General features: G+C 43.2%; 1 protein-coding gene across 2 annotated transcripts in view; it reads left to right on the top strand.

Annotated features, from left to right (window-relative positions):
- The window catches only part of RPRD1B (regulation of nuclear pre-mRNA domain containing 1B), a 28,899-nt gene extending 21,920 nt beyond the window's left edge, over positions 1-6,979 (top strand). For both annotated transcript variants that reach the window (XM_030008789.2, XM_041122776.1), the window contains one exon: positions 4,430-6,979. In XM_030008789.2, coding sequence (XP_029864649.1) covers positions 4,430-4,579 — 150 coding nt within the window. In that variant the 3' untranslated portion in view covers positions 4,580-6,979. The remainder of the gene's footprint in view (positions 1-4,429) is intronic.
- The last annotated feature ends 5,769 nt before the right edge of the window (positions 6,980-12,748 follow it).

Genomic DNA, 12,748 nt, shown 5'->3' on the forward strand with positions numbered 1-12,748 from the left:
TGATTTTGCATTTGTTGCAAGGACTAAGTATCTAATTCACTTGGCCACTGTGGATGTAGAATGCCTCATACTAAAAGGGAATGTTGATTAGCAAAAGCATTTGTGTGGCACAGCGCCAGTTTTTTCTGTGTCATCCTGAAACTCTTGCTTACAGCAAAGATCTCATTATTTTGTCTAAAAAAAGCAAATAGCATCCAAATACTATTAATCTTAATGAAAGCTTACAATGCAGTGAGGCAATTAGCTAGACGCATGGAGTACAAACTTAAGATCTCGGAAAGCAGAGGTTTCTTTTAAGTGTGCTTCATATTTTTTCAGTTTTATAGAATGGAGGAACCTTATGCAAAAATCTGCAAGATGCAGTTTCAGAGCATGTCATGGGCTACATGAAAAACATGGTTTCCCATAAAATCTGTTTCCAGAGTCCTACTTTGCAGGATATGGCCACAACTCAGTTTGTGAAAAAGAAAAGCCCTTGAGCCTGGAAGGGGGTTACATGCCTCTGCTTATGCATATTCCTGAGTAGAACTGAGGTGTATTCCTGAATAGTACAAGTGGCAAATACAAATAAAGGTGTCTTGCACTTCATACGAAGGATTACATCTCCCTGGTAGGCATTTCTTCCATGTTGCAGTAGGACTTCAGAATTCTCTGCTTCTGGGAGCAGCTGCCCAGAAGTGATGGGCTGCCTCTAGGCTCTGTCTTTGATACCCTGTCTTTAGATCATTGCCTTGTTCTCCGTGTGGTGTGCCTGCCAGGTGCTTCAGGGCAGTCAGCACTCCTTGACCCGGCTTTGGCATCCAGTCTCTCAAGTCCTTTACAGCTCTGCCACAAATCAGCACAATGTTTCGGTACCAGAGCAGATGGAAAGTGTTAAGAATGCCAAGACAGTTCTCTAATGTAGCCTGTATTGTGTATCAAATCTGTCCAACAAGTATTCATCTCTTCTAGGAAATCTTGGTTCCTGGATTATTCCTTTAGAACATCATTTCCATTCCTGAATTTAGTGATGTTTTTCTGAGCCAGAGTTTTTAATGGTTTTGGGGCTGTTGCTGCCTTTTCTGTATTGGGTATATTCTCTCTCTCTCTCATAGGATTTAGGCCTCACTGCTTTAACAAAAACTTCTGTGTGGACTAGTTAATGCCTGCATTAACCTACTAGTAAGGTAGGAATTACTTAGAATTGAATTGATGCGATTCTCAAGGTGACTTGATTTTTTTTTTTTGTCATCATATATGTACAAAAGTCTCTTCAAATTGAGAAGGTATTTCTGATAGCTTAGTATTCCATCTAGCTCTCAGTGTAAAGTATTCCTAAAAATGAGGTTATATTAAGAGCAATCATTTCTTAAACATTTGAAGCTGTTAATTGTAAATCTGGGAACAGGTTGCTGCTGTTACTGTGTAGAAGAATTGCTCCTAAGTCTGTATGTTTGCCATAGCATGAAAAACAGAACAGAAGTATGGTTTGCATTCTTCATTTGTTGGCATGTTTTCTCAGAGCTGGGCTATCAAGCAAGGCATTGGAAAGATTGCCACTCCCCTAAATAGTTCTATCAGTAAAGAAATATTGTTTGGATCCAATACAATTGTAATAGTCACACAAATCATCTTCAGCTAAAAAACCATAGTGTCCTAGTCCTAATTGTCCACTAGAAGTAGCATATCCTGGTCCTCTTGTCAGTTTTGCCCCAGAGTGGCAGGACATTAGTCTTCCCGTGGAGGTAGACATTGTGTTGTACCTGTTTTTACAGAATTCTCGTGCATGGATCTTGGCAATTCAAGCAGTATTTGAGGTATTTTCTTGGCTTATGCTGGGAATTTGCACCTTCTACCCATTTATCAGACTTGGAGGACTTGCCAGCTGCCTTGCGCTTCTTGATTTCTTTCCTATCTTTAGTAAGAATTATTATAACAAAAAAACCCCACCTGCCGATACTCACTCTTGACAGTTTGCCATTCTTGAGAAAGCACTGCCCTTTCTTTCCTGGCTTGATATCCATCACTCCCTGACAATGTCCTGAATTATGATTTTTTTTTTTTTTTTTTTTAAGACAGTCTTCTGGGAGTGACAAAAAGCAGTATCTGAATCCAGCCTCTTCCACCTTATATCTGTAAGCATTTGCAATACAATAATATAATAAATATTTTTACTGTCTATATCCCATGTGTGCAGGAGCTGGTGTTCTGCTGTCTCCCTGCCTCACACTATTTGTGATGTGCCAGCCTTGAGCACAGCACTCCGTTTACCATCTCTCTCTTTCCCCAGTGTTGGCTTCCATGTTGTCTTGGAGAACTACGGCAAGTGTTGGAATGCAGTACTTCCATGGCTCTCCTTGCTATCTGCTTTTGTTCTGTATTCATGCTTAAAAATCTGGGGTGTTTTCCTGTTTTTGTTCTCTGTCTTCATAATGTGACTTTCTTGACTTGTTTCCCTACTTAAGTATTTCCCAAAATGGTATGACTAGGGATGTGGGGTGCATTCTTATTTTGATTCTGATTCTTTGTCTTCCATTAAAACAAAACAGAGCCTCACAATCCTGAATTAATGGGTGCACCTTCTCCTGAGTTTTTTTTTTTGTTGTTGTTGTTGTTATCCTCTAGGCTTGAGAACAGTATGCTTTAGTTTATGAAGCTGGTAGAGCTTTGTTTGAACTTGATTATTTCAGTATATATCCTATGTACATTAACAGAAGTGTTTGGTTATGATGGTATGTTAACTCACTGAGCCTCATAAAAGGATTTAAATTTGAAATAGGCTGTTAAAGGACATTCTTATTTGGTGCTGGCAGGAAATTTATGGAATGTATTTATATCGCCATTCCACGCGTAGGGGTATTCCAAGTTGTTGCAATTGACTGCTGCTCTTGCTATTCTAATTCAAAGTAATGGAACACAGAGAGTGTAAACTCATTGCTTGTAACCCCATAGAAATTGCTGTGCTTTGATATTTGGAGAAAGTGAAGAGAATTTCTATCATTGAGAAGGTTAGAAAGACTGGATTAAAGTTGTAACTCTTCAGAAAGATGTTTTGATTAAATGTGTGCCTAGTTTTATTTGATCTTCAAAGATAAACTTCTGTTCTTTGGTAAACTGTTCTCTTTGCCAAGTAATTAAGAAATGAAAAGTAAGTTAATACTACAACTGACTGTATGGAAGCCTATTCTGTGTATGATTTTTCTTAAGCTCATTGTTTTCTGCATTCTGGAGATGCCACAAAAAATATGCCACCTGTAGTTAGGTAAAGACTGGTGCATTCCAAAAGATCTGATGTGATACTGGTTTTTTATTACTTAAATAACTGTCTTCTGTGACTTACATAAATGTTTAGAATCACAAAACTTTGAAAACTAAATAAACATCAATCTTTATTTGAGCTTCTCTGTTAGATAACTTGGATATGTGTTGGTCTGCTCTTAAACAGCCTCTAAACGTAATTTAACAAGGTGTGGTTCGTTCTTTCATTTCCAGGGTCCAAACTCTTCCTCTCGCTTCTCATTATGAAATACTAGTCGCTGTTATCTGGTGTCTCTTAGATTGTGGAGATTTCTGAAGATGGATAGATATTTCCCACTGGACTTTTAATGCTCAATCCAGACCTCATTTGTGGAAAAACTACTTGCAAGTTTCCTCTTCAGGGATTTTTAACTTACTGTTTTTCTCCCTTTGTAATAAAACTCTTGAAAATTTTAGTTTCTGTATTTTGCTCAGTTTCAATCGAGTGTGGATGTTTCTTTCTCGGGTTTACATTTTAGTGATCATACACATACTTCTGTGTTGTTCGCTAAAGTGCCGGTCTTGTGGTACAGCTGCTGTTGTTGCTAACATGAGTTGTCTAACAACTCCTAGAGGAGACCCTATTTCGCAACCAAAACTTGATTTTGATTTAATGACTTGAAGGGGAAAATTGGATTATCTAAATATTTAAAATTGATCAAGCTTGGGGAAAAAAAAAAAAAAAAAAAAAAAAAGAGCATTTTAGCAGCATAGTAGTAGCTCTGGTGTGCCTCAGCCTGCTGCCTTTGTCAGTAGAGGTGTGCCTGAGGAATGCTCTGTCAGTGTTCCTCCTCTGGCACTGGGTGGAAGTCAGGAGCCTGCGGAAGAATACAAGAATAGAGCAACTATGTAATGACGCGTCTCAAATACTCTACCAGGCACCAGTGGGTACGGGTTTGGGTGCATTTTACACAGCTTCTGTTAAAGTGACACAGGGCAGGATTAGTGGTTTAGGGATGCCAAAGCCTGTGGACAGGCTGTGAATTTGGGTGCAGATGACAGGATCTGCAGTCATGCCAGCAGTTGCTCAGAGAACCAGTGCCTTGCCACCTTCTTCTCTCAGAATCCTCACCTGGAAAATACTCCTGGCTTAACTAAAAGCACTGTTAGTTAACCTGTGCTTAATCTTCGTTCTCTTGTCTCTTTCCCTCAGGAATATAAACAGAAGCTTGCTCGGGTAACCCAGGTCCGCAAGGAGCTGAAATCCCACATCCAGAGCCTTCCAGATCTGTCACTGCTGCCCAATGTCACAGGAGGTCTGGCACCTCTGCCGTCTGCTGGTGACCTGTTTTCAACAGACTAGAACAAATGGTGTCCCCCAGTTTCCATTATTACCAGCAGAAGTAAGAAGACTCTGGTGTTGACTGGAAATCCAGTCTTCCAAGATCTACAGTAGGAAGGAACTTGCAGACCCTGCTTTCAACCTCTTGGCTGCTCATGCTCACCCTCTCTCTCTGTACATGGGCTCACGTTGAGGGGAGGAAGAAGAGTGAGTTTTTGTGAGCTCTAAAGGGAGTGGGGATAGTCCATATAGGCAAACTTTTCTCATATTTTTCCATACTCTTTAGTTGCTGTTTGCTCTTAGCACTTGTTACCCCCAACAAAAGTCATAAGAATCATGTACATACATACCTGGAAAGTTTTCAAAGAAAGGTTGACCATATAACATTTTTCCCCTGTAAAAGCATTGTATTATTTCTGAATAAGTCTTGTCTGGTTTAGTTGGGTTTCTGAACCTCATCTCTGAGAGCAGTAGAGTGGCTGGTGGGCTCGGGGCGGGGGGGGGGGGTGTACGCAGGTACTGTACCATGTCAGTGTAAGAAGGCATCTACTGAGCAGTGGTACAGAGAAATATTTTTCTTAAATCTACAGTTCCTCATACTGTTGTGGGACTGACATGAACATAGTTCCTATTTGGCATGTACATAAATTGAAACTCACCACAGGCAATAAAAATAAGCAGCTTTTCTTTGTGAATTAGACATAGCTTCATAATTTACACACTGCTGAGCGATGCAGAACTGGATTTTACCTAAATGAGAGTGGAAGTAAATTTTGTTCTAGCTACCTTAGATTTATACCACATTTTTCCTCTTCATTATACAAAATTAGATGGTCACAGAAGCTTTGGTGTAACGAACTGAGAGGTTGGAGTGGTGTATTGCAACTGTTGATATCCCTGTGACAGGCACTGTCTGATCTACTCTCAGGATGGTTACATTAAAAATACTATTCTGTAAATTCTCTTCATAGCTTTAGTGAAGATATTTGATGCACAGAAGTTAAATGTGGTATAAATATTTATTTATATAGAAAATAGACCCATATATATGCACATATCCTGTATGCACATGTATCATGTCCATGCATGTAGATATTAGAAGGATGTACTTAATTTTGTGTCACAGATTATTGTGAGTTGATTTTTATAATCGGGAAAAGTAAAAAAAAAAAAAAAAAGGAGGAAAGAAGGCAAATTTAAAATACTCTTAATTCCATTATTTTGCTAGCTAATGTTTTAGGTGCCATGGATGTAGTTACATTTCAGTTTGTGTGTTAGGTCTAACAAGCTGGACTGATCACTGAAAACCATTCCAATTTGGATAACAATTCTGTTTAAATTTAGCACCTCTCACTGTAAAACATTTTAAGTTTCTGGAAGCACTTGATCTGATCATACAGGTTTTGTAACACAGAGGCTGAAATTAGTTGAAGTGATGTGCTGTGTTTGTGCCTCCCTATAGTCTTAAGCTGCTGTTGTCAAAGACATGAGAGGAAACCTACCTACAGAAATGCAAAGCTTGTTCTGCGTCCTCATTAATTTATTTTACAGGGTATTCAGTAGTCTATTCAGCATTCAGTTAAATAATACAGCATTTTTTGGTCATTAAGTTGTTAAGAAGCTCACGTCCTTTTCTTACTGAGGCTTCATTTTGTCCTTTTTTTAAAACTCCTTGCACCCTTACTGCCCAGCCAAGAAATCTGTTTTTTCTCTTAGTTTACAGGAACTTTTCCAGTGGCAGAACTATTCTTTCCATGAATTGGTTTGATTGTACAGCCTTTTATGGTCCAAACATTATTTAGATAAAGCACTGTACGTTCTCTCTGCTTTTGCCAAAAATGAAAAACAAAAAAACCCCCACCAAACCTCAAAAACCCAAACCAAAAGACTCATTTCTATCCTGTCTCAGCTCATGGAGTTACCCTGAAGCTGTTTTAACCAATAATGATTTTGAACATTGACTGAATGTGTATCCATTATACGACAAAAAAAGCTGTCTAAAAAAAACCTGATGTACACAAATGTGTTGACATCTCACGCTGTTTTGGGCAGATCTTCTGTGAGAGAGTTGTATGTTGGTTGTTTTGTTTTTTTTTTTGTTGGTTTTTTTTAATTGAAATGTTTTGATTTTTTTTTTCCAAATATATGTGTGTGTTTTATTTTGCTTAATTTAAATGAAGTCTTGTGGTTTTTAATTTTATTTGTTTTACTTTTTGGGCAAAGGGCATCTGGTGAACTGGGTGACGTTCTCTCAAGGTTAAACAGATTTCCCCAAGGTGTGTCTTTTTTTAACAAAAGCTTAAATCTGTATATGAATTGATTTAGGAATTAATTTAGACATATAGGCTGCCATTTGTGACAGCAGTATATTCTGAAATGTCTCATAGATATCTATTTTTGAATAAAGAGGGTGTCGTTGAATAGTAGTGGTTTTACTGTTTTTTCCACAATGCAGGTGTTGCTCTGGCACACCATAGGTTTTGTTTTGGGGTTTTTGCCCTCTGAAGTCAGAGGCAGTGACTGCTGAAATGGTCCTTACGTTAGAGTTTGTAGATGTAGACTATCATTTGAGTGTATCAAGTTACAGGCATGCTTCCTGACAGCTTATAAGCCAAATCAATATGCAAGTTTCTCAGATGATTACTGCAACGAACAAAAATAAAATACGTTCCCCTGCACTAATGTCTGATTTGAGGGGCACAAGGTACAGAAGGCTACCTTCTTAATTCATAAATTAATTTAAGTTATATGGAGGACATGTAAATAATTACTCTTTAAAAAGTACAAAGAAACAAACAAAAGCCAAACCTGGAAGCCAGGAAACTGGCTTTCCTGTACAAGCATCAAGAGCTGCTGTTTCAGCAGGGTCTGTGACACTGTGTAATCAAAGCCTTTCTGCTTTAGAGGCAGGTGGTCTTCACATCTTACTGGGTGTTAATTCTCTTAATTCTCTTAGAGGTTTGGGGCGGGGAGGTTTAGGGGGTTCTTCATTCCAATTAACTACTCTGCAATGGTCTCTTTGGGCAAACTTCGTGATTGTTTCATATGCCTTGGAGAGTATCTGTAAAGCTGCTTGCATTTTTATACCAATTGACAAATCTTCCATGAAAGAGACTATATTTAGTACTACTTTCATAAAGGGCTTGCAGAAGTTTGATATACAGTTTTCTGTGAGCAGGAGGGAGTCTGATGTAATTCCTTCCAGTGAAAAGCCACCTTTGTATCGTGTTTGTAGGAGCTAGAGTGAGGTTTTCAAAGGCATAAAATGTGACTAGGTACTGGATGTCCTTTCTTGCCTTTGAGAATCTGGGGGGTTTTTTTGTCAATTTTGGTTTTTTGGTGGGTTTTTTTTTTTTAAGAACTGAAACAAATGCCTCCAAAAATATTTGACTGTTATGCAGCTTTCTATGCAGTTAACTACTTCAGTGCACTGGTGTGTGTTCCCTTCACTCTTTGCTGTGAAGGGTATTGCTGTATAACGAACTAATGTTGGCTTACGTGTTGTAGAAGGTAAGAACTCGATCCTAGTTAACTAACACGTAAGTCTGTAAGGTCACAGGTTATAATGGCAATAACAAAGCAAGGCTGGCATAGCCTCAGAGCAGTGGAGGCTTTCTGTGGAGGTGGTGAGCAGTTGTGCTGCCAGGCGCCCGATGTCTCACCCCAGAGCAAGATTGCTGTGGGCTTAGTCCAGTTATTGCCTCAGCCAAATGTTGATACGTTCCCTCATCAGTTCTAAACTTTATGTACGTTTAAGATTAGATAGAAAAAGTATAAAATGCACCTCATGCCATCTGAAAAAAAAAAAAAAAAAAGAAAAAAAAAAGACCTTGTAAAACATGTGAATGAAATGTCACCATAGACGCTGCATCGGTCTGGTAGTGGAGTGAGACTGGGACATGCGTTTGCTGGTGATTTCGCTTGCTTTTAAGGAAGTGCTACAGGCACCCGCTGCCTTTTTCCTGTTTGAACTTTGTTATGATTTGTAAGGTTGGGGCTCACCAAGTTTCCTAGGGCTAGTTGTATTTTGGAGATTTTTGGATAAACAAGCAAGGAAAATGAGCCAGAAGAACTGGGAAGCTTGGGAAGCCTTGGAGGTTCAGTATTGCTGCAGTACAAAGATAAAGGTTTTTGCATTAGCACTAAAAGTATTGGTTTTGTACCACCTTAGAAAGTAAATTCTTGTCTCCATAGGCAAGTAATATGCAAGTGAAGTTTGAATAGTGGTTTATAAAGCAGAAGGATAAAAATGTTCCTGTTAAAACATGGCAAGTAAAGAGTCTCAGACTGACAGCTTTGTGGTACAGGAAATACTGGGGGTGGTTTCACAGTGCAGGAGGCTGTTTGATGGACGACGGGGAGGGTTGGGGGTGGAGGAAGCTGGTGCGGTTGAGCAGCACCTGATCTGGAAAGGAAGAATCAAAGTTTGAGGTTTTGCATATCTGCAGGCTTAGATTTTGCAGCTTTATGCTTGCTGTGAGAGGGTCTAGGACGTGCCGGGGAGGGCCCCCGTGCTGGTCAACACGCTGAGCCCACGGGGAGGCTTGGTGAGGTGTCCAGCTCAGGGCTTCCCTAGCAAGTCCAAGAAGCAAATAAGCTTCTTTCAGGGATTATATTGTGAAAAGAAAGGTCTTGTGGAAAGAGGATTGAAAAGAAATTGGTGTGAATTACAATGTAAATGCCTTTGTGTCTTCTAGAGAGCTGCTGCAGCCGTTCCCTTCTCCTTCCTTCCCCTTTTTTTCCACTTGCAGGAATAGTGTGAAAAGTCTGCTGGAAGGCAACAGTAGGTGGAGAATAGTTTCTTTATTTGTATTTTCAGTAGAGGCTTCCCACAGCACCATTTAGCAAGAAGTTTAATAAAGGCTAATACCCTACCAAGCCTCCGCATATGCTAGAGCAGATGAAACTTCATGGTTATGCTGGTCCAGAATGCAGGAGGCTTTTAATGCAGGAGCCTCCGAGGCCCTGATGGAGGGGATCAGTGCTCCCGACTGTAAAATGCCCAGCGCAGGTAGACAGCACAGTGATGCGAAGGGTGGGAGACAAGGCGTGGAGGTGGGTTTCACCCACGGAGAGAGTGGCAGCACTGGGAATATGCCCCGTATCCCGTGCTTGGCATCCCCTTGTTCTTGTTACTGAACTGCCCAGCTTCTGCTGCGCAAATCAATGAAGCAGCCGTTCCAGTGAGATGATGGGACATCTGCCACTCTAATTGCCACAGCAGATGACAATCATCTACTCCGCTGCAGTCGTCAAATACGGTTTTTGAGGTATTTTGTGTGCTGTCCAGGCGATGGAGGCTGAAGTGCGTATTAATATAGAACACCCAGTTGTGTTCTCCCTGCATCTGCCTCCTGTATTTTCTGGCACAGAGTTAACTATGAAACATTTTTCTTCACTTAAAACTGTGTCTTCACAGGTTTTCTGATGCTCTGGGGTGAGAGAAGCTTAATATTTGTCTTGGGAGATTGAGTAGGTTCAGGTAGGTCTTCTATTTTGTTTTGATCAGCCGCACTGCCAGCAGCAGTGGGAAGAACACAGAATCTCCTCTCGGCTTCCCTTTGGCTGTGTTGCTGTGGCTGTTCTGGGGTTTGCAGAGGAACCTGGTGGTGAAGCGCTGCAGATACCCCTGCCCAGACGTGGCAGCAAGCCGGTGGGGCCACTTCTCTTGCATCCCTCAGCAGGTAGGAAGCCAGCCAGGGAGGCTCCATGGGATCAGCCAGCATGGGTTCCAGCGGTGCAGCCCCGGGAGGGAGATGTTTAAGGTAAACAAGCACTTTGGGCACAGAAGTACCCACCGAGCACACAGCAACCTGAGGTGCAGGTGTTTTGCAGCCCCATCGAGCCTGGACCCTTGAAAGTGGGTGCGAAACATGTGTCTCAGGGTTTTCCTCTGCTCAGGGATTTGATGTGGTACTGCAGTCCGGCTGGCTCGCTGTGGTCAAGTGGTGTGCTGCTGCTGTAATGAGTCAGTGTGAGAACTAATAATAAATCATAAGCAGATTTAGGGTCTTGTTTTTTTCTTTCTGGGAAGAGAGAAGTGGCTGACGGAAAGCACACCCATCTGCTGCAAGTGCCTGGCTGGCTCTCGCCAGTCTCCTTACTGGTTTGTCTGTGTAAGTCCAGCCCAGTGGACCTGCCCTGTGGAGCAGAGGAGAGCCGGGACCGACACCACAGGGCTGGGCTGGTGGGCTGTTCCCTCCTGGGAGCTGCGTGAAGGGTTCAGGCAGGCACAGAAAGACTGTTTGAGTTGTAACTCTACTTGATGGCCATGCTGAAAGAAGCGTCTCTCTGTGGTGTTTCCTGTACCTCCCGTGGTCTTGGAAAAGGGGGATGGCTTCCCATGGGAGCTCTTGCTGTCTGGGTTTTATTACGTGTTTTTCTCTCACTGCTTGCTGGTGCCTCAGGTGCAGTTCAGTGATTGTAAAAACATGTCCGAGTTTGTGGAGAAGGAAGGAGAGCTTTGGAGATGCAGTGGGATTTGAAAATCTCACAGAATTGCACTTGTGCGCACTCTGATTTATGGTAGTTTGTTCTAGTCTCAATCCATCAATGAAGGTAAGTTAAAGGTCCTCAAGTCTAAAATGAGTTTACAGTCACTTCCTGGCAAGTCAGCATCTCTGGCAAGCTGAGATGTATTAATAACCTCTCCTCTACATGTAAACTGTCTCACGTTGCTTTGGCACCTGGGCTAATGCTGTATTACAAATTCTCCCATGCAATGGATGCTGTAAATATTTAATTTGTAATTTATTACTTGCATGGCAACAGTGCCAAAGAGTCTCACGGATGTAGCACAGTACAGCATTTGGGGAGCCAGGGATGTGTGCAGGGAAGCTGTTCCCAAGCTATGGCAGCTGATGGTGCCTGTTCTGCCCAGGAAAGGCAACACGGTGGCTGCAGGACCGGTCACGCTGTTCTCGCAGTCCTTAAAGGATGACTAAGAAGGTATGTGGGGCAAACACTCTTGGGCTTGACGGAGGTGCCTTAAGTAATTCCTTAGGCTCTGCAAACAGTCTGGAAGGGGTAGTGGTTGCTGGATAGTGGGGGAGAAACCAGCCCTAAAGAGAGCCAAACCCCAGAGCCAAACTGTAAATGCAGCATTTGGAGTCTCTTATGAGCTTGTTTCTTGTCAAAGCAGCCTTGCTCTGCCAGGCCTCAGATGGATGGGAGTGACCTTCAGAAATAGCTGTGCTAATGGTTATTTTATCAGGACCCAGCTTCGAACCAGAGGAGCTGCCGGTTATTTTTAAACCAGGCATTGAGCAGCTTGAAGCCTGGCTCAGCAGAGCTGCGTGTAACAAATGCTCTTTAAAGTAAGGCTGTGCATCATCGCTGGCTCTGAGGAATGTTCCTGACAAGGGAAGGCAGCGCCGGGTTCACGCTGTTAACTCCTTCGGGCACCGCAGCTCCTTTGGGGCTGGCTGTGCTCCCGGGACTTGTGTCTCGGGGGTTGATGCTGCCAGAGCTGGGGGCCGGTGTGGTCCCCACCGCTCGCCCTCCCGGCTGCAGGAGGAGGAGAGAGTCCCCATCCCCATCTTTCCCGGAGCTCCTCTCCTGTTCGCACACGGCAGGGTGGCCACTCTCAGCTTCCATCTCTCGGGAGAGCTGCTTATGGCAGCTCCTCAGCCGTCCCATGGGCCGGACCCTTTGTCCCCTCCGGCGTCCCCACTGCAGCCCCACGGTGGTCCCAGCTGCATTCTCTGGTTGCATTTGAGAAAAGCAGGACGGAGAGATGTGGTGGTTAAACCTCCACAAGGTAAGGGGAGAAGGATCGCGTGGCCATCCTGGAGGGTTGTCTTGAAAGATTTTGGCAGCCAAATAACCCGCTGCCACGCACGAAGCCGGACCCCGACAGTGCCCACCTCAGCCCCTTGGCTGGAGCAGAAGCCGAGGCTGCTGCCTGACCCCAGGGCCACGATGGAGCACGGGCAGCTCCTGCCAGTCCTCCCGTGGGGCGAGCAGAGCCAGGGCACTGGGATGTCTGGCCGTGGACCCCCTGCCAGGCTCGGGAGAGGCGAGCAGCTGTGCCTAGAACTGCACATGGAGATTTTGTCTTGTCTTCAACAGAAAGGGAAGCTGGAGGACAGGTTGTCCTGGGTGGGAAGTGCTCCCAGCTCCCCATCCACCCCGGATCGCAGCCAGGACCGGAGACCCCGACAGCTGCCGGAGGTGTCGGGGTGACTGGGA

Source organism: Aquila chrysaetos, chromosome 3, assembly GCF_900496995.4.
Source record: "Aquila chrysaetos chrysaetos chromosome 3, bAquChr1.4, whole genome shotgun sequence".
Taxonomy (NCBI): Eukaryota; Metazoa; Chordata; class Aves; order Accipitriformes; family Accipitridae; genus Aquila; species Aquila chrysaetos.